Source organism: Molothrus ater, chromosome 27 (assembly GCF_012460135.2).
Source record: "Molothrus ater isolate BHLD 08-10-18 breed brown headed cowbird chromosome 27, BPBGC_Mater_1.1, whole genome shotgun sequence".
NCBI lineage: Eukaryota > Metazoa > Chordata > Aves > Passeriformes > Icteridae > Molothrus > Molothrus ater.
In genome coordinates, this window is record NC_050504.2 from 5,030,758 (window position 1) to 5,054,611 (window position 23,854).

The 23,854-nt window shown below is 55.0% G+C and overlaps 1 protein-coding gene across 2 annotated transcripts; it reads left to right on the forward strand.

Moving 5' to 3' along the window:
- The first annotated feature begins 1,752 nt into the window (after positions 1-1,752).
- SPOP (speckle type BTB/POZ protein) lies at positions 1,753-22,598 on the forward strand. 2 transcript variants are annotated; one of them, XM_036398890.2, is made up of 10 exons: positions 1,757-2,020; positions 7,651-7,782; positions 9,797-9,918; positions 11,130-11,281; positions 11,409-11,536; positions 13,896-14,073; positions 15,268-15,323; positions 16,643-16,765; positions 18,868-19,010; positions 21,494-22,598. In XM_036398890.2, the coding sequence occupies exons 2-10, from the start codon at positions 7,705-7,707 to the stop codon at positions 21,636-21,638; spliced, it is 1,125 nt and encodes a 374-aa protein (XP_036254783.1). In that variant the 5' UTR covers positions 1,757-2,020; positions 7,651-7,704; the 3' UTR covers positions 21,639-22,598. The 2 variants fall into 2 exon arrangements, with proteins under 2 accessions (XP_036254784.1, XP_036254783.1); XM_036398891.2 differs by lacking the exons at positions 18,868-19,010; positions 21,494-22,598 and adding an exon at positions 18,595-18,798 and having other exon boundaries at positions 1,753-2,020.
- Positions 22,599-23,854: the final 1,256 nt, after the last annotated feature.

Genomic DNA, 23,854 nt, shown 5'->3' on the forward strand with positions numbered 1-23,854 from the left:
CACCGCTAAAAATCCGCAGCTTAGGTGGGAATATAAACGGGAATGGAAGAGGGATGAAAGGCGGTTTCCAGGAGAAGTGTGCGGCCAGCACGGGAATGCAAACACCAGCCCTGCACCTCACAGAGCCATTCCTTCATCAGCGCAGCATCACCTGCTGCTCTGTCACCACGGGCAGCACTTGGGGACACGAAGGAATGCAGCAGGGTCCGAGGATTGCTCAGAGGAGGATTCGCTTGCCAGGAAAACCTGGGACACTGCAGAGAACAAACATTCCCAATAATCCAGGAGCCAGCCGTGGGTGGACATGGCAGCCCCTGGCCCAGACCAGCATTTCTCACCTGGCAGAAGGAGAGGGAAGACAAAAATATTTTGCATTTCCCATTTCAATAAGCATGGCTGTGCTGTGGAACCTGAGTAATTCGGTTCTTGGGGTGCTTTGTGTGTAGTGGAATTAATTCACCCTGAGGCTGGAAGTGAGGAGGGGAAGGCTGCTCTGGATAAACTTCTCACAAACTTTCGGGTAATTAAGGAGTGGTAACAATGACATCTTTGCTTCACTGGTTACAAACCACTACAAAGTAGCAGAGAAGAGCCATACCAACTAATTAATTGCTTCCTTTGCTTAAAATGCATAAATAAGTTAAAAAGTTTTGTATCAGCATGGGTGTGGAGCAACTTTGTCAGCCACGCACAGCCTGGGCCAAGAAGAAAGCAAGGCCTGACTCGATAACACTGAAAAATGGGTGGAGTCTTATTTTTCATGATATTTTGGGAGGATTTTGGTAACACTTCCTCACAGAGCTGTGAGGGGAAACAGCAACCGCCATTTCCTTGGGCAGACAGAATCTCATGGAGCCGTGAGGGGAGAGATGGTTCCCGCCATTCCCTCGGCCAGGTGTCCCCTCACGGAGCCGTGAGGGGAGAGATGGTTCCCGCCATTCCCTCAGGCAGGTGTTCCCTCACGGAGCCGTGAGGGGAGAGATGGTTCCCGCCATTCCCTCGGCCAGGTGTCCCCTCATGGAGCCATGAGGGAAGGAGAGATGGCTCCTGCCATTCCCTCAGGCAGGTGTTCCCTCACAGAGCCGTGAGGGGAGATGGCACCCGCCATTCCCTCAGACAGGTGTCTCCTCACGAAGCCGTGAGGGAAGGAGAGATGGCTCCCGCCATTCCCTCAGGCAGGTGTCTCCTCACGGAGCCGTGAGGGGAGATGGCTCCCGCCATTCCCTGAGGCAGGTGTCTCCTCACTAAGCCGTGAGGAAAAGGGCGATGGCACGCCCAGAAACCTCCCCAAGAACAGCGGAAAGGCGGTGCCGCCTGCGGGGGCCGTGTGTGGCGGACATGTGGGCAGCGAGAGCGCCGCCCGCGCCGACCCCGCGGTGGAACGGCACTGCGACAGCAGCAGCCGCTGCCGAACGGGAACAGCGGGGCCAGCGAGGCACGGGGCGCACGCTGCGCGGCGCTGCCAGACGAGCGTTCATCAGAGGGGAGCAGAGGGGCAGGGCCGCTGGGACACGCCTGCCACAAAGTGATTTCAGCGTGAAAGCGCAGGAGGGACGGGACCTGCCACAAAGAGGGGTCTCAGACACAGCGCATGCGCAGGAATCGACCCGGCCGCGCGTGCTCGCGGCGGGGGGAGCGGTCTCGCGCGACGGGCGCACGGCTATAAAAGGTGGTGGGCGTGGCCGGCGGCGTCAGTCCCGCAGTGCGCGTGCGCGGCCGTGAGGGGAGCGCAGGGCACCGCCATATCCCGGCCCCCCCCCGCCGCCCCGGCACCGCGCGCATGCGCGCTGAGCTGCTGCGGGCACCTGCGCAATAGTGATCCCCGGGTCGCGCTCGGCGGAGACCGGCCCGGGAGGACATGCTGCCAAATAGTGATCCCTAGCTGCTGGTGGTCTCCTGAGGGGGCTGCGGGGTCCGGGGCCGTCCCCACACACCGCACCTGCCCGGCCACCGCTCCCCGCCTCCCTCCGGCCTCCCAGCAGCGCCGCACCGCCGGCGGGGCCGCTCCTCGGGCCGCGAGGTGAGAGCGGAGGGGAAGGAGTTGTAAGGGGAGGGGGGGGGGGGAGAGCGCAGGGCCTGAGGGACAGAGGGGGGGGCGGGCGGCGGGGAAAAGTTGGGGAAAAACCTGGAGCGGGGATTCCTGGAGATCGCCAGGCTGGGGGACAGGGGCCATGGGGAGCCTGGAGCCGGCTGAGGGAGCACGAGTGGGAAAGAGAGGAGCGGGCCAGAGTGGGAGCGCTGCGATGAGGAGCAGCAGCATCAGCGCTCAGGGGTGACAGGTTGTGGCCTGGCCACGGTGTGAGCCCATCCCCGAGGCAGGAGCCAAGCTGGGATCGCTGGGAATGCGAGCCGGGATCGCGGCTCTGCTCCCCAGTCGAGTGTCGGGCCTGTGGTGCTGTTTGGAGGAAATGGTGCATCATCCTGCAGTGTGGAAAGGGAAATAATTCCCCTTCCCGGGGAGCTGGGGCCATCCTGGAGCGCTGCCGCTGCTGCTGCCGAGCATCGTCCGCATTCCTGGTGCTGCAAAGGGAAAACAGAGCGCCTGGAGTGGGAGATGGGATTGTCTGGGTCTGACAGGAGTTCTTCGAGGGGCAGGAAGATCTCAGGTGTGATGAGATCTGCTGTCAGCTCTCTCCAACTCAGCATGGCTGAATGTGTTCGTGTTGTGGTTCTACAGCATTGTCCTGACATAAGGAAAAGAAACACTTTTCCCTCATTTCCTCTTTTTTCCACTTTGCCTTTGGAGTTCTAAGTGGTGGCTTGTTGTGAAGCCCTGTGAGAGTTTGAGGAATGACACTTATTTATGCTTTATAAATCAGAACTCTAAACCCTGAATTATTTCAGTAAAACATCCGCCTGATTTCTCTTTCAGTGACATTTTCCAACCAGCTGCCCACAACGACTCGGTGTCATTTTCTCCCTCGTTTTGTTGCAACCTGAAGAAAAAAACAGATTGGTTTTTTGGGGTTTTTTTCCCCTCTTTTTGTTACTTTGTTACGGGTGGGGTTGAGCTCAGGACAGCCCAGCAGCAGAATGCCCGGAGGCTGTGATCCTGTCCCTCTATCAGCAGGGGACAGTGGCACGGAACTGTGCCCGTCAAATGGAAACTGCTGCCACATTTGACAGCCTGATTCGCTGGAGTGGAGCTCCTGTTATAAATCCACCCCTTTTCTCCCCAAAATCCCGGGGGTTTGGGCACAAACACAGGTCAGGGAGTGGGGTTAAAGTGAGGGCACCACTGCCAGCCCAGCCCACACCGAAGTGCTTAAAAAACCCATGATTTTTGTGCCGTCATTTCTCCAGTTTCCTGCTGGTTTCCTGTGGAGGAGGCACCAGTGCTGCCCATGTCCCTGCTCAAAGTTAAACCAGTTACCTGAGCAGCTCCTGGCCCAGTTTGCACCAGGGTTAATCTGGGAGTGCCCTGAGCCTCTCCTGGCTGGGATTCTTGTGCCTGGCATGTCCCAGCCTGGCTCCTGGCAGTGCCCAGCGGGGTTTGCTGCCCACTCTGCCCACCTGGGACCATCCCATGCCAGGGTGACCCTGCAGGGAGCTGCGAGTGCTGCTGCTCCCCGAGCTGCTGCTGTGCTGGGGGAGCTCCAGGCTGGGAATTGCAGGGGATTCTGTGGGATCCCTGCTCCCCAGCCAGCCCTGCTGCACGGCTCCAGGGTTATGTAAGATCCCTCAGATCCCTCTGGTTCCTCAGCCTCGCTCTGCTGGGCTTTGCTGCTCCTGGCACAAACCTGTCGGGAAATGGAGAAAACCCAAAATAAACAAACGGGGACGGCCAAAACCCTTTTAGTGAGGGAGCTGCTCCTTCGTTCTCAGCCCAGCAGCTGCTGCTGGGAGTCTGTGCTTGGAGTTGGGAGCCCTGGGATGGAAAGGTGTGGCCAGGCCCAGAAACACCTGATGGGGCAGGAGGTGTTTGTGCCCCCGAGGAGGCAGAGGAGCTGCTGGCGTTCAGAGGCTCAGCTGGAAACAGACTGGATTCTTTCTGTTGTTGTTTTTGTGTTTTCGAATGTCCCTGCAGTGCTTGCTGTGGGAGGAAGGATCTGAGTGGTAATTGAGTGTTGAGCTCTTCTCTCTGGTGAGCAGGGACAGCACCCGAGGGCTGTGGCAGGAGGGATTTGGGGTGGATTGTGGGGATTTAGGGTGGATTTTAGGGAAAAGCTCTTCCCCCAGAGGGTGGTGAGGCACTGGAACAGCTCCCCAAGGAATGGACACATTCCCAAGGCTGCCCTGGGATGGGATTTTGGGATGTCCTGTGCAGGGCCAGGAGCTGTGGGTGATCCCTGTGGCCTTTGTGCTGTTCCACAAGAGGTTCTGGAAGTCTCTGTGCTGCTGTGCACGGCTGAGGAGGAGGAGGAGGAGCAGGGATGAGCTGGAACTGGGGGCACTGGCGTTGTCTTGGGGTTTTCCCTCCACGTTTTTAGGGCTGGAAAGGCACCAAAGCACCGGCTGTGGCCAATGCCTGGGGGAATTCTGGGGAATTCCTGGGAGGGAATTCTCTGGCTGCAGGCAGGGCTTGCACTGCTGTGATCCGAGGTGTCGCTGGCCTCGCAGCTCCAGGGAATTTTAGACATCTGTGGAATTTATAAAGTTTATTTTTAGGCATCTGTAGAGTTCATAAAGTCGGGATCATGGCAGGGATTAAACATTCCCATCTGGAAGGTGCTGGTTTGGCCGTGGATGCAGCAGAACCCAGGAGGATCTGCTGATTTTAGAGAAAATAGGGCTGAAATTTTCATATTAAGACCTCAGCTCAGCTTTTCTCCACCTGTGTTACAGATCCTCACGGGAGGTTCTGGTTTAGGGTTTGGAAATGGCTTTGGGCACAAACACAAGGTTGAAGTTGGGCATTTGAAGGTTGGGTCTGGTGTCACACTCGGGCTGTGAATTGAACACAGCAATGCCGGGGCTTTGAAAATTGATCCAACCTGTGATAACAGAAATCATTTCCCAGCAGCAGAGAGCGGCCTTGTGCACACCTGGGACGGAATTAGACACAGCAGAAGTGCAGAGGTTAATCTGAAAATGGGCTCATTTTAGAGATCAGGGGTCTTGTAAGGTCAGTAACACTGGTGAAAGTACTCTGGAGTGCTCAGAGTATCAACATTGAGTTTGATGCCATTCAGGGACATTTTGGGTGGTGTCAGGCAGAGACTTTTCCCCAGGTGAAATCCCTGTCTGGGATTTCAGGGCTGACAGCCCCCCCATGTCCCAGCAGAGCCCTGCCCTTCCACTCCCTGCCCTTTTCCCCTTTTTCCTGGTCCAAAGCCAACCTTCTGCTGTCCTTCCTGAGCCTTTGAAGGGAGCAGGGAGTAAAGGAGCTTTTCCTGCCTCGTCCCTGTTTTCCTGCTCCATGATCCCGTCCTGCTCCCTCTCCCTGCGCTGTTCCCAGGCACTCTTTGATGCTTTGCTGGCCCCAGGAGCAGCCACTCGGCTTTTGAACCCCTCAATTAAAAATCTCCTTCCTTCCCAGCCTCCCCTGAGTTCCCTTTCTGTGGGTAAACCTGGCTGGAAGTGGAAATTCCCAGGAATTTCTGCTGTGTTTCTCAGGAGGGAGTTGATTTATCCTGAGAGGCAGAAAATGACTGATTTTTGGGACAAAAATCTGGTGATTCTGGACTCGGTTCCGGGATTGTTGGTTGGGTTTCTGTGCCCACCTGTGGCAGGTGGGGTCCCAGGATTTCCCTGCTGAAGGCAGAGCTGAGCTGTGGAGCCCGCAGGGGGTTTTGGCAGGCCAGGGTGACAAGGGAACATTTCCTGTGCTTCCCCAGGTGCTCTGGCTCTGCCCTCGGATCCAATGTCTCCATCTGGAAGTGCTTGGGAGTGGGCTGAGAATCGCTCTGCTCTGAGCTGTGATTCCAGCTCTGTCCCGAGCCAGGAGTTTGTTATTTATAGCCAAGGAGTAGCAAACTCTCACTGTACACAGGGGGCCATAAAATAATGTTTTCTGTTTTCTTTCCTGTGTTTTGATATTTCTGCCTGTGCCTGACGTGTGTCCCTGCCTCTCCTGAGCCCTGGGATCTGAATTATTTCCCAAATGTTTCCCTCAGAGCTCTGTGCCTGCCGTGCTTTTCCATCCAGCTCCAGTGCAGAGGTGCCAGCACCGCTGGGGAGGTGGCACCTGGTGACACCTGAGGTGTCCTGAGCAGGCAGACCCAGCCAATGGAGAATTCCATTGTGGCTGCAGGTTTCATTCCCACCTTCTGGCCAGGGGTGTGTGGAGGGCCATGGAATCCCTGTTTCAGGGGGTTCCAAAGTTATTTTAAGTTGGTTTTATGTCTTTTTTTTTTTTTTTTTTAATCCATCCTTTTAACTCTTCTTAAATAGAATTTTTATTTTCAGAGATCAGAATACCTCGTGTGGCAACGAGTCTAAAGGTGTTAGTTACAAACTAAATCACCGAAATTTACTGCAATTTTAACAACAAATTCCAGTTTCACGGCCTGCTCTCATGGTTGATTTATTCATTCCCTGCATTTCCTCCTGCTGAAGCCTTTCCATCCCTGACCATCTTGTAGCTCAGCGTGCAGACAGGTGGCCAATCCCAAAAATCCCAAAATCCCTGCCTGCCTTCCCTGGCTGCTGCTCCTGCTGGAGGGATCCTTGGCCCCGTTGTGTGTGAGGTGCTGCAGGACACAAAGCCGTGAGCAGAAGGCTCAGCCAGGCTCTTCCCTGTGCCAAACCCCTCCATCCTGGCCTCCAGGCTGCCCTTTGGGCTGCTTTGTGTTTGCTGGAAACCTTTCAACGGAGCCTTCCAGTGTAACATCACGTTGTGAAGGTGTTTAGAGAGGAGAGAGGAATTTGTGTCCTGGGAGGTTGAACCCCTGGGGCTGGTTTGATTTGTCCTCAGTTCTGATGGGGGCTCATCTCTGTGCCCCCAGGTGCAGCTGAGCCCCCATTTCTGTGCTGGGTGTTGATTTTGGTGGCTCATCTCTGTCTCTGTCTCTCTCTCTGTTTCCCCCAGGTGAAGTTCAGCTCCCATTCCCATTCTGGGTGTTGATTTTGGTGGCTCATCTCTGTCTCTCTCTCCTCTCTGTTTCCCCCAGGTGGAGTTCAGCTCCCATTCCCATTCTGGTTGCTGATTTTGGTGGCTCATCTCTGTCTCTCTCTCCTCTCTGTTTCCCCCAGGTGGAGTTCAGCTCCCATTCCCATTCTGGTTGCTGATTTTGTTAGTTCCTCTCTCCCCCCAGGGAGACCCTCCCAGTTTAGCTCCCATTCTCACGCTGATTTCTGTGGTTCCTCTCCCCACCAGGTGAATTTCTGCCCTATTTCCATGCTGGCTGCTGATTTCTATGGTTCCTTTCTCCCCTAGGTGAAGTCCAGCCCCATTCCCATGCTGATTTTGGTGCTCCTCTCTTTCCCCAGGTGCAGCTGAGCTCCGTTTCCATGCTGGTTCCTGATTTCTGTGGTTCCTTTCCCCCCCAGGTGAAGTCCAGCCCCATTCCCATGCGGATTTCTATGGTCCCTCTCTTTCCCCAGGTGCAGCTGAGCTCCATTTCCATGCTGGTTGCTGATTTCTATGATTCCTTTCCCCGCCAGGTGAAGTCCAGCCCCATTCCCACGCTGATTTTGGTGTTTCTCTCTCTCCCAGGTGAAGTCCAGCCCCATTCCCACGCTGATTTTGGTGTTCCTGTCTTTCCCCAGGTGCCCCTGAGCTCCGTTCCCCGTGCCTGTGCCCTGCCCGATTCCAAGCTGGCGATGTCCAGGGTGCCGAGTCCCCCCCCTCCGGCAGAGATGTCCAGCGGGCCCGTGGCCGAGAGCTGGTGCTACACACAGGTCAGCTGGCACGGCAGGGCACGGCATGGCACGGCATGGCACGGCATGGCATGGCATGGCACAGCATGGCATGGCTGTGTTCCTGGGCTTTGGGGGGCTGTGGGGCCTGCTGGATGTGCAGTTACACACAGGGAGTTACACACACTGCAGTTACACACAGGGAGTTACACACACTGCAGTTACACACAGGGAGTTACACACAGGGAGTTACACACACTGCAGTTACACACAGGGAGTTACACACAGGGAGTTACACACAGGGCATTTAACACACTGCAGTTACACACAGGGAGTTACACACACTGCAGTTACACACAGGGAGTTACACACAGGGAGTTACACACACTGCAGTTACACACAGGGAGTTACACACAGGGAGTTACACACACTGCATTTACACACAGGGAGTTACACACACTGCAGTTACACACAGGGAGTTACACACACTGCAGTTACACACACTGCATTTACACACAGGGAGTTACACACACTGCAGTTACACACAGGGAGTTACACACACTGCAGTTACACACAGGGAGTTACACACAGAGTTGCACACTGCAGGTACAAACAGGGAGTTACACACACTGCAGTTACACACAGGGAGTTACACACAGAGTTGCACACTGCAGGTACAAACAGGGAGTTACACACAGTTGCACACTGCAGGTATACACAGGGAGTTACACACAGGGAGTTATACACGGAGTTACACACACTGCAGTTACACACAGGAAGTTATACACGGAGTTACACACTGCAGTTACACACACTGCAGTTACACACAGGGAGTTACACACAGAGTTACACGCTGCAGTTACACACAGGGAGTTACACACTGCAGTTACACACAGGGAGTTACACACAGAGTTACACACTGCAGTTACACACGGGGAGTTACACACTGCAGTTACACACACTGCAGTTACACACGGGGAGTTACACACTGCAGTTACACACAGGGAGTTACACACAGGGAGTTACACACACTGCAGTTACACACAGGGAGTTACACACACTGCAGTTACACACACTGCATTTACACACAGGGAGTTACACACACTGCAGTTACACACAGGGAGTTGCACACACTGCAGTTACACACACGGAGTTACACACACTGCATTTACACACAGGGAGTTACACACACTGCATTTACACACAGGGCATCTACACAAGGGAGTTGCACACTAGTTACACAACTAGTTACACACTAGTTACACGCAACAACCACACACAGCAGTTATGCTCAGCAATCACACACTGCAGTTACACACAGGGCATTTACGTGGTGGAGTTACACACAGAAGTTACACTCATCAATCACACTCTGCAGTTACACACAGAGCAGTCCCAGCAGTTGCACACAGGGCAGTTCCACAGCAATCCCAGCAGCTCCACAGCAGCTCCACAGCAGTTGCACAGCAGTTGCACAGCAGTTGCACAGCAGTTCCACAGCAATCCCAGCAGTTGCACAGCAGCTGCACAGCAGTTACACAGCAGTTGCACAGCAGTTCCACAGCAATCCCAGCAGCTGCACAGCAGCTCCACAGCAGTTGCACAGCAGTTGCACAGCAATCCCAGCAGCTCCACAGCAGCTCCACAGCAGTTGCACAGCAGTTGCACAGCAGTTGCACAGCAGTTCCACAGCAATCCCAGCAGTTGCACAGCAGTTGCACAGCAGTTACACAGCAGTTACACAGCAGCTCCACAGCAGTTACACAGCAGTTGCACAGCAGCTGCACAGCAGTTACACAGCAGCTCCACAGCAGCTCCACAGCAGTTACACAGCAGCTGCACAGCAGTTACACAGCAGTTACACAGCAGTTGCACAGCTGTTCCACCAGCCCCACGCTGCAGCTGTCACACAGGAGCAGCCGATGCTCCCCGTGCCCTGCAGGAGCCCCTGGAGCCATTCCTGCAATTCCAGGTCCCCCACCCAGAGCTGGGGGGCTGCCCCTTGTCCCTGTGGGATGGGCAGGGCTGACCCAAAGCTCCTGTTGTCTCCATCCAGATCAAGGTGGTGAAGTTCTCCTACATGTGGACCATCAACAACTTCAGCTTCTGCCGGGAGGAGATGGGGGAGGTCATCAAGAGCTCGACCTTTTCCTCTGGAGCCAACGACAAACTCAAGTGGTGAGGCCCAGGGAGAGGGGTCCATCCCAGCTGGGCTGGGCTTTGGGGAGTCCATGGGAGCATCATAATCCTGAGCATGAGAGCCCCGATGGCTCAGCAGTGTTTGCACACAAACCAATATTTACCCTCAAAACCGATTTCTGTGGCGAGCCCAGGTGAGGCTGCACAGCCCAAATCACCCTCCCAGTTCCAGCCCCTCATACTCCATGGGGTTCCAAAGTGAATTTCTCCTGCTGTGAATTCCCTTTCTGTGAGTGGCAGCTTTTTGTGGCCGTGCAGGACACAGGGATGAGGCAAGTGCCAATGTCCTCTCATTGCTGCTGCCTCTTCAGGCTGACCTCATTTGGAGCCTTTCCCTTTCCTCTAAACCTTCCTTCCCTGAGGCCTCAATCATTTCCAGTAACTCAGAGTGGACTTTGCTCAGAGCCTGTGTCTGCTCTGAGCCGTGTCCTGGTGCATCCATGGGCTCTGATTCCTGGTTTCATCCGGCTGTGGAGTGGTTCACAATTTTCCTTTTCAGTCCCACTGGGGGGAAAGCAGCCCCTGGATGAATTGTATCCATGGGATACAGTGTGAGTTCCCTCCTTCGGGTGGCAGAGCTGTGCTTGCCTTGGCCTGCCTTTGTTCCTGTCACCTTTGTCCCCTCTGCTCTCAGCCCTCCCTGGAACATCTGGATCTGTGGATTTGGTCCCTGTATGTGGGAGCTGTTCATTATCTCTCTGCTTTTTGTTCTTGGTGGATTCTGTGTCATGTTTCAGGTCATGGAAGAGCCTCTTCCTGCCTTTTCTTCACACAGGAGGAGTTTTTCCTTTTAACCCTGGTAGTTCTTTTGTTGAAGAACCACCAGCCTTCCAGAAATCCCTTGTTCCTTGCAGTTGCCTCCTGTGGCATTTTATCAACCATTTCTCTGTATTTGTTGCACTTCCTCAAGCCCGTTGCCTCCATTTTATTTATTTCACTTTCCTTATGTGAGGCTTGGTACCCAGGGGGCTTCTCAGTGATTCCAGCCCTTCTCCCTGCTCTTTTCCTTAGGGATTTGGTGGGCTGCCCATAATTCCTGGGTGTTTTTCTCAGCTGTACCCCAGCTCTGCTCCTTTCAGCCCCCGTGTTCCCCTGGGGCCCTTGTTTGCTGTGCAAATGTGCAAATCCCACAGTGCCCTTCCTTTGGAGGCATCCCTGACCTGCTGCCATTCCCAACCCCCCTTTTCCAGGTGTTTACGTGTGAACCCCAAGGGTCTGGACGAGGAGAGCAAGGATTACCTGTCCCTGTACCTGCTGCTGGTGAGCTGCCCCAAGAGCGAGGTCAGGGCCAAGTTCAAATTCTCCATCCTCAATGCCAAGGGAGAGGAGACCAAGGCCATGGGTGAGTGGCACCCCCCTAGGATGGGTGAGACCCCCCTAGGATGGGTGAGACCCCTCCTGGGGTGAGCTGGGCCAGGCTTTGGGCTTTGCTGCGCCCCTGGCCCAGGTTAAGCCAGGCCTATCCACAGAGAGCCAGCGCGCCTATCGCTTCGTGCAAGGCAAGGACTGGGGCTTCAAGAAGTTCATCAGGAGAGATTTCCTGCTGGACGAGGCCAACGGGCTCCTGCCAGATGACAAACTGACCCTGTTCTGTGAGGTGAGCCCTGCTGCAGCCCCACACAGCTCCTGAGCCCCACACAGCTCCTGAGCCCTGCTCCAGCCCCACACAGCTCCTGAGCCCCACACAGCTCCCCCAGCCCTGCTGCAGCCCCACACAGCTCCCCCAGCCCCACACAGCTCCTGAGCCCTGCTCCAGCCCCACACATCTCCCTGAGCCCTGCTGCAGCCCCACACAGCTCCTGAGCCCCACACAGCTCCTGAGCCCCACACAGCTCCTGAGCCCTGCTCCAGCCCCACACAGCTCCTGAGCCCCACACAGCTCCTCAGCCCTGCTCCAGCCCCACACATCTCCCTGAGCCCTGTTCCAGCCCCACACAGCTCCCTGAGCCCCACACAGCTCCCTGAGCCCCACACAGCTCCTGAGCCCCACACAGCTCCCTGAGCCCTGCTCCAGCCCCACACAGCTCCCCCAGCCCCACAGAGCTCCCCAGCCCAGGCAGGGCTGGCCTCATCTCCTCTCCCAGGTCAGGATCACTGCTGCCTGTTCTGTCCCTGGCATTCTCTGCTCTGGCTGTGCCTTTTTCCCCTCCTGGTTCATCCCTCTGCCTTTTGGCTTTTCCCTGGAATGATGGTGGGAATTGGGCAGGTTTGAGGATCATTTCCTGGTGCTTTGGTGTTCCCATCCCTCTGTTTGTGCTCCTTGATTTGGGGCTTGCTTGGGATAATCACAGCCTGGATCTGCACTGGGAACTGCCCTGCTCAATAAAAGAGAGCTTCTCTTTATTTCCTTCAATGTGTCTGCACAGCCAGCAAGGAGAAAAATGTGAAAAAAAGGGGATTTTGCAGTAATCACCATTTTCTGGTCATTGTGTTTGTGTTTTTCTACAACATCATTATTATTTCACTTGTGCTATTCCAGGCGAAGATGCAGCCAGTTATTTCCAAACCCAGAGATTTAGGTTGAAAAACCTTAATGAGCAAATAGAAACTCTAATTTAGTGTCTTCAGAGCTTCTTCTGCTCACTCCCATTGTCTTTTTAACTGCAAACCCCCTCCTGGAGCTGGTATTTTTTTCACCAGAAGAGAGCAGAACAAGTTGTTCTCTCCTTGCATCTCCTGCACTTTTTTTTTCTGGGAGTCTTTTCTTTTGCTGTGTTTTCAGGAATAAAAGAAGGGCTTCAAAGTCCTTTGACAGCTGGGATTTTTGGGAGGGTTTTGGGTTGTTTTTGGGGTGGTTTTTTTTTCTGGTTTTGGCCATCATAATCATGCACATGTTTAAATGAACAAACACCTCAAGGATGTTTGATCAGCAGCACAAATTCCTAGGGATGGAGGGAGCCCTTCCTTGAGCACAAAATGGGAGGAGAAAGGAGAGCCTGGCATGGCAGAAACAAATCCTCATCTAGTTTGGCATCCAAGGCTAGGATCCTTTTCCCTTTCCTTTTCCTTTTCCCTTTCCTTGTCCCTTTCCTTTTCCCTTTCCTTTTTCCTTTCCTTTCCCCTTTCCTTTCCCCTTTCCTTTCCCCTTTCCTTTCCCCTTTCCTTTCCCCTTTCCTTTCCCCTTTCCTTTTCCCTTTCCTTTTCCTTCACTTCCAGCTTCCCTGGCTGCCCTTGCTCTCCCTTGGCCACTGGTCCTGAACAGAACTGGAATTTACCTTGGGCTGGACAGCAAATCCAGGGAATGGCCTCCCCTCTGCTTCCCCTCCATCACTCCTGATTGCAGCAGGGCACAATTAAGCAGAGCTTTGCTAATTGGCCTCTGCTGCAGCTGTGATTTACCTGGCTTTAACCACGGGGCTGGTGCTGCACAGGCTCCCAATGGGGCCCTTCTGGAGGAGATTCCTCACCTTGGAGCAGGGATTGGGAATTGCCTCCTCCACATCTCCCTCACTGTCTGACAGAACCTGGGATTTGTTGGGCTCGGTCTGGAGTGGGGTTTAGTTGTGCTGTGGAATATTTAAACTCTCCTGGAAGGAGAAGCAGGAGGGCACTGAGGGGTCAGTCCCTGCCCTGTGGGGTCCGTGCTGGGCTCTGGGAGCTCTGTGTGTCCCTCATCTCCCCTGGAGTGGTGGCTCTTGCATTATTGATTGGGGAATTTCACGAGGATGGAAGGAGAAACTGGGTCAGGTGTGGTGTCTGGAAAAAATCAGGAAAGAGCAAAAATCCGGTTCCGCCTCCTTCAGAAACCTTCTCATGGATTGCATGGAGGTGCTGTCAGTGTGGGGCTGGGAGGGAGCACTGCTTGTGGGGTTTGGGGTTTGGGGTGGACACCCCGGTGCAGGGATCTCTGCAGAGGATCCTTTAGGAGTGGGCAGTTTTCAGTCCCCCGGGCTGTGGCTGTGCCCTGGGAGCAGAGGCTCCGCAGGGCCGGGGCAGTGCAGTGTCCCTGTCCCCAGGTGAGCGTGGTGCAGGACTCGGTGAACATCTCGGGCCAGAACACCATGAACATGGTCAAGGTGCCCGAGTGCCGCCTGGCCGACGAGCTGGGCGGGCTCTGGGAGAACTCGCGCTTCACCGACTGCTGCCTCTGCGTGGCCGGCCAGGAGTTCAAGGGCCACAAAGCCATCCTGGCAGGTGGGACTGCCCGGGGGCGCGGAGGGGATGGGGGGGAGTGGTTTGGGATGGGGGGAATGGGGGGAGTGGTTTGGGATGGAGGGAATGGTTTGGGATGGGGGAATGGGGGGAGTGGTTTGGGATGGAGGGAGTGGTTTGGGATGGAAGGGAATGGTTTGGGATGGAGGGAATGATTTGGGATGGAGGGAATGGGGGGAATGGTTTGGGATGGAAGGAATGGTTTGGGATAGAGGGAATAGGGGGGAATGGTTTGGGATGAAGGGAATGGGAGGGAATGGTTTGGGATGGAGGGAATGGAGGGAATGGTTTGGGATGGAGGGAATGGAGGGAGTGGTTTGAGATGGAGGGAATGGGAGGGAATGGTTTGGGATGGAGGGAATGGGAGGAGCAGTTTGGGATGGAGGGAATGATTTTGAATGGAGGGACTGGGAGTGGTTTGGAATAGGAGAGAGTGGGGGGAATGGTTTGGGATGGAGGGAATGGGAGGGAATGGTTTGGGATGGAGGGAATGGTTTGGGATAGAGGGAATAGGGGGGAATGGTTTGGGATGGAGGGAAAGGTTTGGGATGGAGGGAATGGAGGGAATGGTTTGAGATAGAGGGAATGGGGGGAATGGTTTGGGATGGAGGGAATGGGAGGGAATGGTTTGAGATGGAGGGAATGGGAGGAGCAGTTTGGGATGGAGGGAATGGTTTGGGATGGAGGGAATGGGAGTGGTTTGGAATAGGAGAGAATGGGGGGAATGGTTTGGGAGGGAGGCAATGGTTTGGGATAAAGGGAATGTGAAGAAATGGTTTGACATGGAGGGAATGGTTTAGGATGGAGGGATTGGGGGTATGGAGGGAATGGGGGGGAGTGCTTTGGGATGGAGGGATTGATCTGGGATGGAGGTAGTGGTTTGGGATGGAGGGAATGGGAGGGAATGGTTTGAGAGGGAGGGAATGGTTTGAGATGGAGGGAGCTCAGAGCTCATCCATGGCAGGGACACCTTCCACAATCCCAGGGTGCTCCCAGCCCCGTCCAGCCTGGCCTGGGCCACTTGCAGGGATGCAGGGGCAGGCACAGCTGCTCTGGGAATGCCATCGCCCCAGGCAGGGCCTGGTGGGAAGGGCTGGGGGCTGGGGAGGTGCTGCAGGGGCAGCCAGCCCTTCCCAGGGGATGCAGCATTCCCAGAGTGCCCCATTCCCCCCACAGCGCGCTCCCCGGTGTTCAGCGCCATGTTCGAGCACGAGATGGAGGAGAGCAAAAAGGTGAGAGCAGGGCAGGAGCACCCAGCAGGGAAAGGTCCTGCTCAGGGGAGGATGGGACACCCAGCAGGGAAAGGTCCTGCTCAGGAGAGGAGCACCCAGCAGGGAAAGGTCCTGCTCAGGGCAGGATGGGACACCCAGCAGGGAAAGGTCCTGCTCAGGGGAGGATGGGACACCCAGCAGGGAAAGGTCCTGCTCAGGGGAGATGGGATACCCAGCAGGGAAAGGTCCTGCTCAGGGAGGATGGGACACCCAGCAGGGAAAGGTCCTGCTCAGGGCAGGATGGGACACCCAGCAGGGAAAGGTCCTGCTCAGGAGAGGAGCACCCAGCAGGGAAAGGTCCTGCTCAGGGAGGATGGGACACCCAGCAGGGAAAGGTCCTGCTCAGGGGAAGATGGGACACCCAGCAGGGAAAGGTCCTGCTCAGGGGAGGAGCACCCAGCAGGGAAAGGTCCTGCTCAGGGGAGGAACACCCAGCAGGGAAAGGTCCTGCTCAGGGGAGGATGGGACACCCAGCAGGGAAAGGTCCTGCTCAGGGGAGGAACACCCAGCAGGGAAAGGTCCTGCTCAGGGGAGGATGGGACACCCAGCAGGGAAAGGTCCTGCTCAGGGAGGATGGGACACCCAGCAGGGAAAGGTCCTGCTCAGGGGAGATGGGACACCCAGCAGGGAAAGGTCCTGCTCAGGGCAGGAACAGCCAGCAGGGAAAGGTCCTGCTCAGGGAGGATGGGACACCCAGCAGGGAAAGGTCCTGCTCAGGGGAGGATGGGACACCCAGCAGGGAAAGGTCCTGCTCAGGGAGGATGGGACACCCAGCAGGGAAAGGTCCTGCTCAGGGGAGGAGCACCCAGCAGGGAAAGGTCCTGCTCAGATGTTCCCTGCTGGGATCCCCCTCTGGCACCTGCAGCTGCTCCTCTCACACAGGAACACCTCTGCTCCTGAAGGGAGCAGGGAAAGAGGGGTCTGGGATCAGCTGTCCCTTTGTTCCCTTGGGAAGGAGGCTGGGGGGGACAGGGAGAAGTGGAGAATGTGGGATACAGCTTGGAGTTGTTCTTACTCCATCCACATATTTCCTTTTCCCCCCATCCTTTTTCCCCCCCTCCTTTTTCCCCCCTCCTTTTCCCCCCCTCCTTTTTCCCCCCTCCTTTTTCCCCCATCCTTTCCCCCCTCCTTTCCCCCCATCCTTTCCCCCCTTTTTTTCCCCTTCTCTCTCAAGTTCAACTCCTTGTAAGCGATTTCCCTCTGGCACTGGAGGGTTTTGGGGCAGGAGCAGCCCTGGAGCCCCCTGGCAGACCCCAAAAATCTCCTTTTTCCCTTTGCAGAACCGGGTTGAGATCAACGACGTGGAGCCCGAGGTGTTCAAGGAAATGATGTGTTTCATTTACACCGGGAAGGCCCCAAACCTGGACAAGATGGCTGATGATCTCCTGGCAGCTGCTGACAAGGTGAGCTGGGCATTTGTGGGTGCTGGGGGAGCTGGAATGCCGTGGGATTGCCTTTCCACAGAGCCCTGGCATGGGCAAATTCCATGGAATTGAGGCTTCCAGGGAAACCTGGAGACACCCCTGGACCAGCAGACTGACAGAGAGCACACCTGGAGCTGCACAGGCCCTTCAGGGATCTCTGTCTCCACTGCTCATTTTTAAGCATTTTTGAAGCTTCCAGAGGACTCTGCTGCAGATCTTCCCATTAAACAATCAGGAATTTTTGCTCTACTGCTCATTTTTAAGGAATTTTTTTTGGAGCTCCCAGAAGAGCCTGTTCAGCATGATCCGAGCTGGGCTGAGGAGACAATTACAGAGCAGACCCAGGGATGTTTTTCCATGTGGTTATTCCCAAATCCCCGGAGCAGTGCAGAGTCTGGACAAACAGTTCTCCTCCTGCCCTGCCTCCTGTCAGCCCTGAGGCTCTGGAAATCCAGGAGTGGGAAATGCTGTTGGTTTTCCTGCTGCACTGCCAGTCCCTGCTGCTCCTGGGAGCTGCTGGGATTCCTGGGGCTCTGCTGGAATTCCTGGGGCTCTGCTGGAATTCCTGGGGCTCTTCCCCTCCCCTTTGCAGCCCCAGAGATGGGAGTGAGAGCTCTGTTAACCCCTGAAAATCCATCATTTACAACCCAAACTATTCCCTTTTTCTTTTTTTTTTTTTTCCCTTTAGAAGTGACTCAGTGCTAGGGAAAGATCCAATCTGGAGCCTGAATCCTGGGATTTTCCCTGCTCCTGGAATCCTGGGATTCTCCTGGGCTGGGGGCTTTGGGCTGGGGGTGCTTTGTGCCCCTTTTGTGTCCCTGAGCTCCATCCCAGGCTGGATCAGGGGGAAAAGCTCCGTTCCAGCTGGGATTGAGGTGGGAATCAGAGCCAGGAGATTCCACACAACCATCCCCACGTTTATCCAATATTCCGAACTATTGACTGGAGGAGCAGCACTTAGGGCAGGGAGAGCTTTAATTCTGACTTTCCTGCCTTTTAACACAGCTTTGCTTTCCCTTTCCAGCTCATTGTGTGCCTTAAAAGCAGGAATAAAAAACTCCTCCATGAAAACACATAAAGCATCCAATATTTACCCCGGGGACTGAAGCAGCTCCCTCAGAGCTCTGCTGTCTCTTAGGAAAAAGCTGTAATTAGCCCAAAACCAACCAAAATTCAACTCCAGGAGCTCCCAGTGCAGGAGGCTGGGGGGAGTTGAGGTGGAATTAAAAAAAAGGAGGAAGGGGAAATGTTGCTGCTGAGAGCCCACAGTGGCCACTCGGGGCCAACAATGTAATTAAAAATGAGTTATTTGTAGCAAAAATTAAACTAAAAAGTGGATACATGGAGGAGAATGTTCCATCTGCAGCAGGAGAGTGCCCAGCTTTATTTGTTACATTTGGAGGCTCTGACAGGCAATTATCCAAACTCATGGCTGGCCCCATAAACTGCTTTATTTATTGAGACAGATTAGCAAAGAAATTTGATTTGCCCTCTCAATTTGCCAGAGAAAACTCCGAGTGCTCTGCCTCTGTTATCAGCCAGGCTTGAGGGAAAATGGGGTTCAAGGGCTGGAATTCTGCATTTAAATCCAATCTTGACAGGGGGGACATCTCAGTCAGAACCTAAAATCAATTAATCAATAAATCAATTTATAGTGATGGGGCTGATCCCATGGCAAAGATCCCACAAATGGATCCCAGCTCAGGGCACAGAACGTTCCTGGGTGGAAACCTGAGGTGGAGGAGCACAGCTGGAGGGTTCCCACCCCCTCAGGTGTTCCCTGCTGTAATTCCATGGTTTTGTCCCAGTATGCCCTGGAGAGGCTGAAGGTGATGTGTGAGGGTCCCTTGGCAGTACCTGAGGGTAATTTTGGGTGTAATTCCATGGTTTTGTCCCCAGTATGCCCTGGAGAGGCTGAAGGTGATGTGTGAGGGTCCCTGGGCAGTACCTGAGGGTAATTTTGGGTGTAATTCCATGGTTTTGTCCCCAGTATGCCCTGGAGAGGCTGAAGGTGATGTGTGAGGGTCCCTTGGCAGTACCCGAGGGTAATTTTGGGTGTAATTCCATGGTTTTGTCCCCAGTATGCCCTGGAGAGGCTGAAGGTGATGTGTGAGGATGCTCTCTGCAGTAACCTGTCCGTGGAGAATGCAGCTGAGATCCTGATCCTGGCTGACCTGCACAGCGCAGACCAGCTCAAAACCCAGGCCGTGGACTTCATTAATTAGTGAGTAATTGCTCCAGGATGGACAAACCCTTCCCCTTTCCCCCTTCCCTTTTCCCCCTTCCCTTTTGCCCCTTCCCTTTCCCCCTTCTCCTTTCCCCCTTCTCCTTTCCCCCTTCCCCTTTCCCCCTTCCCCTTTCCCCCTTCCCCTTTCCCCCTTCCCTTTTGCCCCTCCCCTTTCCCCCTTCCCCCTTCCCCTTTCCCCTTTCCCCCTTCCCCTTTCCCCCTTCCCTTTTGCCCCTTCCCTTTTCCCCCTTCCCCTTTACCCCTTCCCCTTTTGCCCCTTCCCCTTTTGCCCCTTCCCCTTTTGCCCCTTCCCCTTTTGCCCCTTCCCCTTTCCCCCTTCCCCTTTCCCCCTTCCCTTTTCCCCCTTCCCTTTTCCCCCTCCCCTTTCCCCCTTCCCTTTCCCCCTCCCTTTCCCCCCTTCCCTTTTCCCCCTTCCCTTCTCCCACTGCTCACTCCAAACCAAGGCTGGGCTCCCTCCCACCCCCAGGATTCCAGGATTTGTTTTTAGCTCTTCCTGGCCCGTGCAGGGGAGGTTCTGCTCTGTCATTTTTGAGCTCCCTCCCTGTGTTCCATGGTTTATGCAGCATTCCACTCATGGAATTGCCCCAAACCCAGGCCAGTCCTGTCCCCTGGGGTTGTCCAGAGTGGGAACAGCCTGGGAGCTGCTCTGGAGCTTGCTGGGGTCACCAGAAGGTGCAGGCAGGGCAGGATCAGGGAGTTCTGATCCTGGAATTGTCCTGGCTGGGAGCAGCCTGGGACAGCAGGAGCCACCCCTGCCCATGGAGCTGGATGAGCTTTAAGGTCCTTCCACCCCAAAGCATTCCATGATTTGATGCTGAGGGATTGATTCCAGCTCTCAATCCAGCAGCAGATGGAAAATCCCTGCCAAGCTTTAATAAATGGAACATTTCTGTCACTCGGTGCACTTCTTCCAGTGCTTTTTATATCGATTTAAACCATTCCTGTGCCCAGAGCTGGCCTTGGGGTGAGCTCTGTGTTCTGCCATCCCACCTGGAGTCTGCTGCAGCTTTTCCTCCTGAGCCCCCAGCCTGAAATGGGGCCAAACCCCTCAGACACCTGAGAGAGCCCAGGAGGAAGAAACGCCCGGGTTCCCTGGGCCCTGGGAAGAGCCTGGAGGGTGGCTCCTGTTAACCTGGTCCCTAATCCCAGTTTGCTCCCGTTATCCTGGTCCCTAATCCCAGTTTGCTCCCTTTATCCTGGTCCCTAATCCCAGTTTGCTCCCTTTATCCTGGTCCCTAATCCCAGTTTGTTCCCCATTATCCTGGTCCCTAATCCCAGTTTGTTCCCTGTTATTCCGGTCCCTGATCCTGGTCTGCTTCTGGTTATCCCATTCTGAATTACCTCAGTCCCCATTCCCAGTTTGCACCCGGTTACCCCAGTCCCATTCCCAGTTACCCAGTCACCATTCCCAGTTTGCTCCCAGTTACCCCAGTCCCCATTCCCAGTTTGCTCCCAGTTACCCCAGTCCCTCACCCCAATTACCCCAGTCCCCATTCCCAGTTGCCCCAGTCCCCATTCCCAGTTTGCTCCCAGTTACCCCAGTCCCTCACCCCAATTACCCCAGTCCCATTCCCAGTTGCCCCAGTCCCCATTCCCAGTTGCCCCAGTCCCATTCCCAGTTACCCCAGTCCCCATTCCCAGTTTGCTCCCAGTTACTCCAGTCCCCATTCCCAGTGACCCCAGTCCCATTCCCAGTTTGCTCCCAGTTACCCCAGTCCCTCACCCCGATTACCCCAGTCCCCATTCCCAGTTACCCCATTCCCAGTTGTCCCAGTCCCATTCCCAGTTGTCCCAGTCCCATTCCCAGTTGCCCCAGTCCCATTCCCAGTTGCCCCAGTCCCCATTCCCAGTTGCCCCAGTCCCCATTCCCAGTTGCCCCAGTCCCCATTCCCAGTTGCCCCATTCCCAGTGACCCCAGTCCCATTCCCAGTTGCCCCAGTCCCCATTCCCAGTTGCCCCAGTCCCCATTCCCAGTTACCCCATTCCCAGTGACCCTAGTCCCATTCCCAGTCCCCATTCCCAGTGACCCCAGTCCCATTCCCAGTGACCCCAGTCCCATTCCCAGTCCCATTCCCAGTGACCCCAGTCCCATTCCCAGTCCCATTCCCAGTGACCCCAGTCTCATTCCCAGTGACCCCAGTCCCATTCCCAGTGACCCCAGTCCCATTCCCAGTTGTCCCAGTCCCATTCCCAGTGACCCCAGTCCCATTCCCAGTCTCCATTCCCAGTGACCCCAGTCCCATTCCCAGTCCCATTCCCAGTGACCCCAGTCCCATTCCCAGTTTGCTCCCAGTGACCCCAGTCCCATTCCCAGTCCCCATTCCCAGTGACCCCAGTCCCATTCCCAGTCCCATTCCCAGTGACCCCAGTCCCATTCCCAGTCCCATTCCCAGTTGCCCCAGTCCCATTCCCAGTTGCCCCGGTGGCTCAGCCCGCCCCGTGTGTGTTGTTGTTTGCAGCCACGCCTCGGACGTGATGGAGACGTCGGGCTGGAAGTCCATGGTGGTGTCCCACCCCCACCTGGTGGCCGAGGCCTATCGCTCGCTGGCCTCGGCGCAGTGCCCGTTCCTGGGCCCGCCCCGCAAGCGGCTGAAGCAATCCTAAACCCGCGCGCCCTCATCCCGAGCTTTTCTGGAAGCGGCCCCAGCTGCTGCTGCCGCTGCTGCCCAGCCCTTGACCACCGGGGAGCCGGCGAGGCCCGCGGAGCTTGGACTCTGTTGCTGGGGGGAAGAGGCTGCTCCGTGCGACATCCAGACTTTGTCCAACAGCACCGAGAAACTTTGGGAAAAGGGGGGAGGGTGGGCTCTGGGGCTGTTCCTGCGATTCCCTGTGTCTGTGTGTTCCCTTGCACCCGCCTGAGGCCCTCCAGGATGCGGCTGTGCCCCCGGGACCCCCGGCCCGGGGCTCTGTGTGTGTGGGATGCCCGGGGCAGAGGACTCTGCTCGCTTGGGAGAGTGAAGGCACAAGTTCCACCCAGGTTTTTGGGGAGGAAACCTCCAGGAGGATTCATGGCAAACGTTCCCAAAGTCCCGGCGGCCGAGCTGAGCTGGACCTGCGCGCGCCCCGCTGCCCTCGGCCAGGAGATGAATTTGCTGTTTTAGCACTTGTGTGTCCACTGCAAACAGAAAAAAAAAAAATGGTTCAAAAGCCCCTTTTTCTATGAAATGTCAGCTCGGAGCACGAGGGGCGGTGAAGGCTGTGCTGGGAGAGGACTGCAGACCCCTCGAGCCGAGAGCAGCACCGACGGTTTCTGTTTTAAACATTGCGGGAAACGCTCTGGGGCGTTTCCCCTGCTTTATTTCCCCTTTTCCTCCCTCTTTTTTTAACAAAAGAAAAAAAAAACCAAACCCCAACCCCCCCCCAGGATGAATTTCACTCTTGCTGACGGCTGCGTGCGACGTCCCTGAGTTGCTCCGTGATTCTTACACTGTTTGTACCTGGTCTGGCTGTCTGGGGCCAGCCCTGTCCCTTTCTATTTAGTCACTTCTTACAGCAGAGATGTTTCAATAGCTGGGAACTCTTTTTGTTTTTCTTTTGGAAAATATAAATAATTCCTATTTTGTACCCTGTGGTATCTCTGGCCTTTTCTTTTCGTTGTTATTTTTTTTGAATTCTGTTCTGGTTTTAAGCTTCCTTCTCCTCACTCTGCCGTGTCCTGCTGGCACCCTGAGCTGCCTGGAAGCCAGGGAGGGTTTTTAGGAATGTTGCACAGGGAATTTCAATACAAATCTGTTCTTTCTCCCTGCAGGTGAGACCAAAATTCCAGAGTTTTTAATGATTCCTGCAGGACTCCAGCCCTGGCTCCTTCCCTTCACCTGCGCCTGTTGGGAGGTGAGGAGGGAGAGCAGGACAATCCTGGTGGGATTCAGAAATGTTGGGATGAGCCCCAAATCCCCTGGGAGCAGTTCCAGGGGGATCTGAGCAGGGGATGGATCCCAGGGAATGATGGATCAGAGATCTCCTGTCCCGGATTTCCCATCCCTGGAGGAAGAAGAGTTCCTGTCCCTCCTTTTTCCACAAACACAGGGGCTTCAGGGAATATTTAACAATCAGCATTCCAGAGCTGGGAATTCCACAGGCACAGGGAATATTTAACAATCAGCATTCCAGAGCTGGGAATTCCACAGGGAATATTTAACAATCAGCCTTCCAGAGCTGGGAATTCCAAATTCCACAGGGAATATTTAACAATCAGCATTCCAGAGCTGGGAATTCCACAGGGAATATTTACCAATCAGCATTCCAGAGCTGGGAATTCCATATGGAATATTTAACAATCAGCATTCCAGAGCTGGGAATTCCACAGGGAATATTTAACAATCAGCATTCCAGAGCTGGGAATTCCATAAGGAATATTTAACAATCAGCATTCCAGAGCTGGGAATTCCACAAACACAGGGAATATTCAACAATCAGCATTCCAGAGCTGGGAATTCCAAATTCCATATGGAATATTTACCAATCAGCCTTCCAGAGCTGGGAATTCCATATGGAATATTTACCAATCAGCTTTCCAGAGCTGGGAATTCCTCAGGCACAGGGAATATTTAACAATCAGCTTTCCAGAGCTGGGAATTCCATATGGAATATTTAACAATCAGCTTTCCAGAGCTGGGAATTCCATATGGAATATTTAACAATCAGCTTTCCAGAGCTGGGAATTCCTCAGGCACAGGGAATTTTTACCCGCCAGCTTTCCAGAGGAGCCACGCTGAGCCTGCACCTCGTGCTGCTGCTTTGAATTCCGGCTTTGAATTCCTGCTCTTCCCTTTGCTCAGGGATCACACGGGGACCTCGCATCCCCCTGGGCCGTCTTTGAT

Bases quoted from the DNA above. Each gene is read 5' to 3' on its own strand.
- SPOP (XM_036398890.2), top strand. From the start codon at position 7,705: ATGTCCAGGGTGCCGAGTCCCCCCCCTCCGGCAGAGATGTCCAGCGGG. The intron at 11,282-11,408 runs GTGAGTGGCACC...GCCTATCCACAG, and splicing joins AGAGGAGACCAAGGCCATGG to AGAGCCAGCGCGCCTATCGC. The intron at 19,011-21,493 runs GTGAGTAATTGC...TGTTGTTTGCAG, and splicing joins GCCGTGGACTTCATTAATTA to CCACGCCTCGGACGTGATGG.